General features: G+C 41.8%; 1 protein-coding gene across 1 annotated transcript in view; it reads left to right on the top strand.

Annotated features, from left to right (window-relative positions):
- Positions 1–2,236, top strand: part of PTGR1 (prostaglandin reductase 1) — a 26,766-nt gene extending 24,530 nt beyond the window's left edge. The window contains exon 10 of the mRNA XM_003785219.3: positions 1,973–2,236. Within this exon, the coding sequence (XP_003785267.1) occupies positions 1,973–2,083 (111 nt within the window). The 3' untranslated portion in view covers positions 2,084–2,236. The remainder of the gene's footprint in view (positions 1–1,972) is intronic.
- The last annotated feature ends 430 nt before the right edge of the window (positions 2,237–2,666 follow it).

Here is a 2,666-nt window from a genome sequence, read left to right as displayed (position 1 = left end):
GCACTCTGCCCAGGGGGACAGCTTGAGGCTCTATCTCCAAAAAAAAAAAAAAAAAACAACAACAATAGCCTAGGTGGCTTAAACAATGAAATTTATTTCTCACAGTTCTAGAGGCTGGAAGTCCAGGATCACGGAGTCAGCAAGGTTTCTTTTGAGACTTCGTTTTGACTTGTAGATGGCTTCCCTCCTCCTGCATCTTCACCTGGTCTCTCTGCCTGTGCCGGTGTCCTAACCTTCTGTTAAGCACACCAGGCATTGAATTGGGGCCCACCTACGTGACCTCATTTTACTTTCTTTCATATGTCTTTAACAGGCCCTGTTTCCAAATACAGTCATTCTGAGGATGTCCTGGAGATTAGAACTTAAACTTATGAGTGGGGTGAGGGGCATAATTCAGTCCATAACAGTATTCATTCTCAGTTTTTATTTTTTGAGACAGAGTCTCACTATGTCGCCCTTGGTACAGTGCTATTGTGTCACACCTCACAGTAACCTCAAACTCTTCAGCTTAAGCGATTCTCTTACCTTAGCCACCCAAGTAGCTGGGACTATAGGCGCCTGCCACAACACCTGGCTATTTTATTTTGTTGTTGTTACGGTTGTCACCGTTGTTTTTCTAGCTGGCCAGGCTGGGTTTGAACCTGGAGCCTTCTTAGATCCAGAGGAAGAAGCCAATCCCTTGGTATTCTTCCATGGTATTCCATACTGGCACTGTAACCACTGTGCTACGGGCGCTGAGCCTTCATTATCTATTTTTAACCTTTAAACCGGATTCTACCTTTCTACCCTATCCAGATTCTTTGCCTCTTCAAGAGCAGAAATGAGTTGGGGCTTCAAGTCAAGAATTCAAATCTCAGCTGCTGTACTTTCTTTTTTTTTTGTAGAGACAGAGTCTTATTTTGTCGCCCTTGGTAGTGTGCCGTGGCATCACAGCTCACAGCAACCTCCACCTCCTAGGCTTAGGCGATTCTCCTGCCTCAGCTTCCCGAGTAGCTGGGACTACAGGTGCCCGCCACAGTGCCTGGCTATTTTTTTTTTTATTGAGTGGTAACTATGTACATTAATGCACTTCTGGGGTTCACCCGGCTATTTTTTTGTTACAGTTTGGCTGGGCCGGGCTTGAACCTGCCACCTTCGGTATATGGGGCCAGTGTCCTACTCACTGAGCCACAGGTGCTGCCCTCAGCTGCTCTACTTTCTAATTGAGTGACTTCAAGCAAATAATCTTTTCCATAAATCCATAAAATGTATTAAACCATCACTAGAATACATTAGGGGAAATCTGGTATCAGGTAACTCAGGTCTCTACATAAGACCCCTTAAAAATTTTGAAAATGTAAATTAGTCTGACTTAGTAAACTGTGCCTTGTAGTAGAAAGAGAAATGAGAAAACTTTCTGAGTAACATGAACCCTTCCCTCCCATACTCCCAAATGTTAAACACACGTTGAAGAGCCTCGGCTTAAAGAGGAGACATTATTAGACTGTCACAGTATTTATTTGTCCTGAATAGGACCCACTTTTTCAGGGACCAGCTAGAAGTAATGAAGGGAGCTCTTTTCTGAGATCATTACTTTTTTTTTGCAGTTTTTGGCTGGGGCTGGGTTTGAACCTGCCACCTCCAGCATAGGAGGCCAGTGTCCTACTCCTTTGAGCCACAGGCACTGCCCAGATCATTACATTATTAAACTTTGCTATACAACTTACTTAGGAATAGCTTAATCACTGCCTTGTGACATTTCTCGCTGTGATCTAACACTTATTATTACATTTTTCTTGTGTGCACTTTGTGATCTGCTACATGTACTGTGTACATGGATCTTGCCCCCAAATTGACTTCAAGTTCACAGAGGACAGGGCCTCCATTGCTGTTTTCAAGGTTCCCATGATGTACAGATAAATTTATTGTTAGGGTAAGAAGAGTGTATCTTTGAGAATGAACTTAACTTATTAAATCTGTTGTTTTGATACAGGGTAAAATCCAGTACCATGAATATGTCATTGAAGGATTTGAAAACATGCCAGATGCATTTATGGGAATGCTGAAAGGAGATAACTTGGGGAAAACAATAGTGAAAGCTTGAAAAATAAAAAAGACACGTGGAATCTAGAGATTATTTGGATGACTACTTGATGTGTTTTTCAACATTTAGCAAAAATGTATACTGCCTTAATTATCTAAAAAAGAGTAACTGTAATGAGTCTGACCAACCTAAATAAAATACATTTGGGTGGTATGTAATTAGTGACAGAATGATAATGTCGTAAGAACAATAACCAGTCACCTCACTGCCCACTACAGCTCCTTCTGGATTATGGTAGAAAATAATGGCTTTGGAGGTGAAAGTTTACTGCCACTGAGACCTTGGACTTCTGACTTTTTATCTTTGAAGTAAGGTTAATAACATGATTCATATACGTGTTATGCATTTATTTACAACACCAGCATCATGCCTGGCATATTTAGGCACTTAGTGTTAGCGAGCACCCTGCTGATACCAGTGAATTTGAAGTCCTAAGCTTACCACTGCTTTTATACCCAAAGAAAGAAGCATTGCTGGTGCCCAGGGGGCTCAGGGCCAGCACACGCTGCTCCTTGGCAGGTGAGTCTAATAACATAACAGATCAAAGAAGGACTCTATCATTCACAACAGCTGCAAAAACAAT

The sequence above is a fragment of the Otolemur garnettii genome, unplaced genomic scaffold (assembly GCF_000181295.1).
Source record: "Otolemur garnettii isolate 467f Iridium unplaced genomic scaffold, OtoGar3 scaffold00014, whole genome shotgun sequence".
Lineage (NCBI taxonomy): Eukaryota > Metazoa > Chordata > Mammalia > Primates > Galagidae > Otolemur > Otolemur garnettii.
Note: the sequence above shows the minus strand (reverse complement) of the source record. Positions and strands in the feature narration are given on the sequence as shown.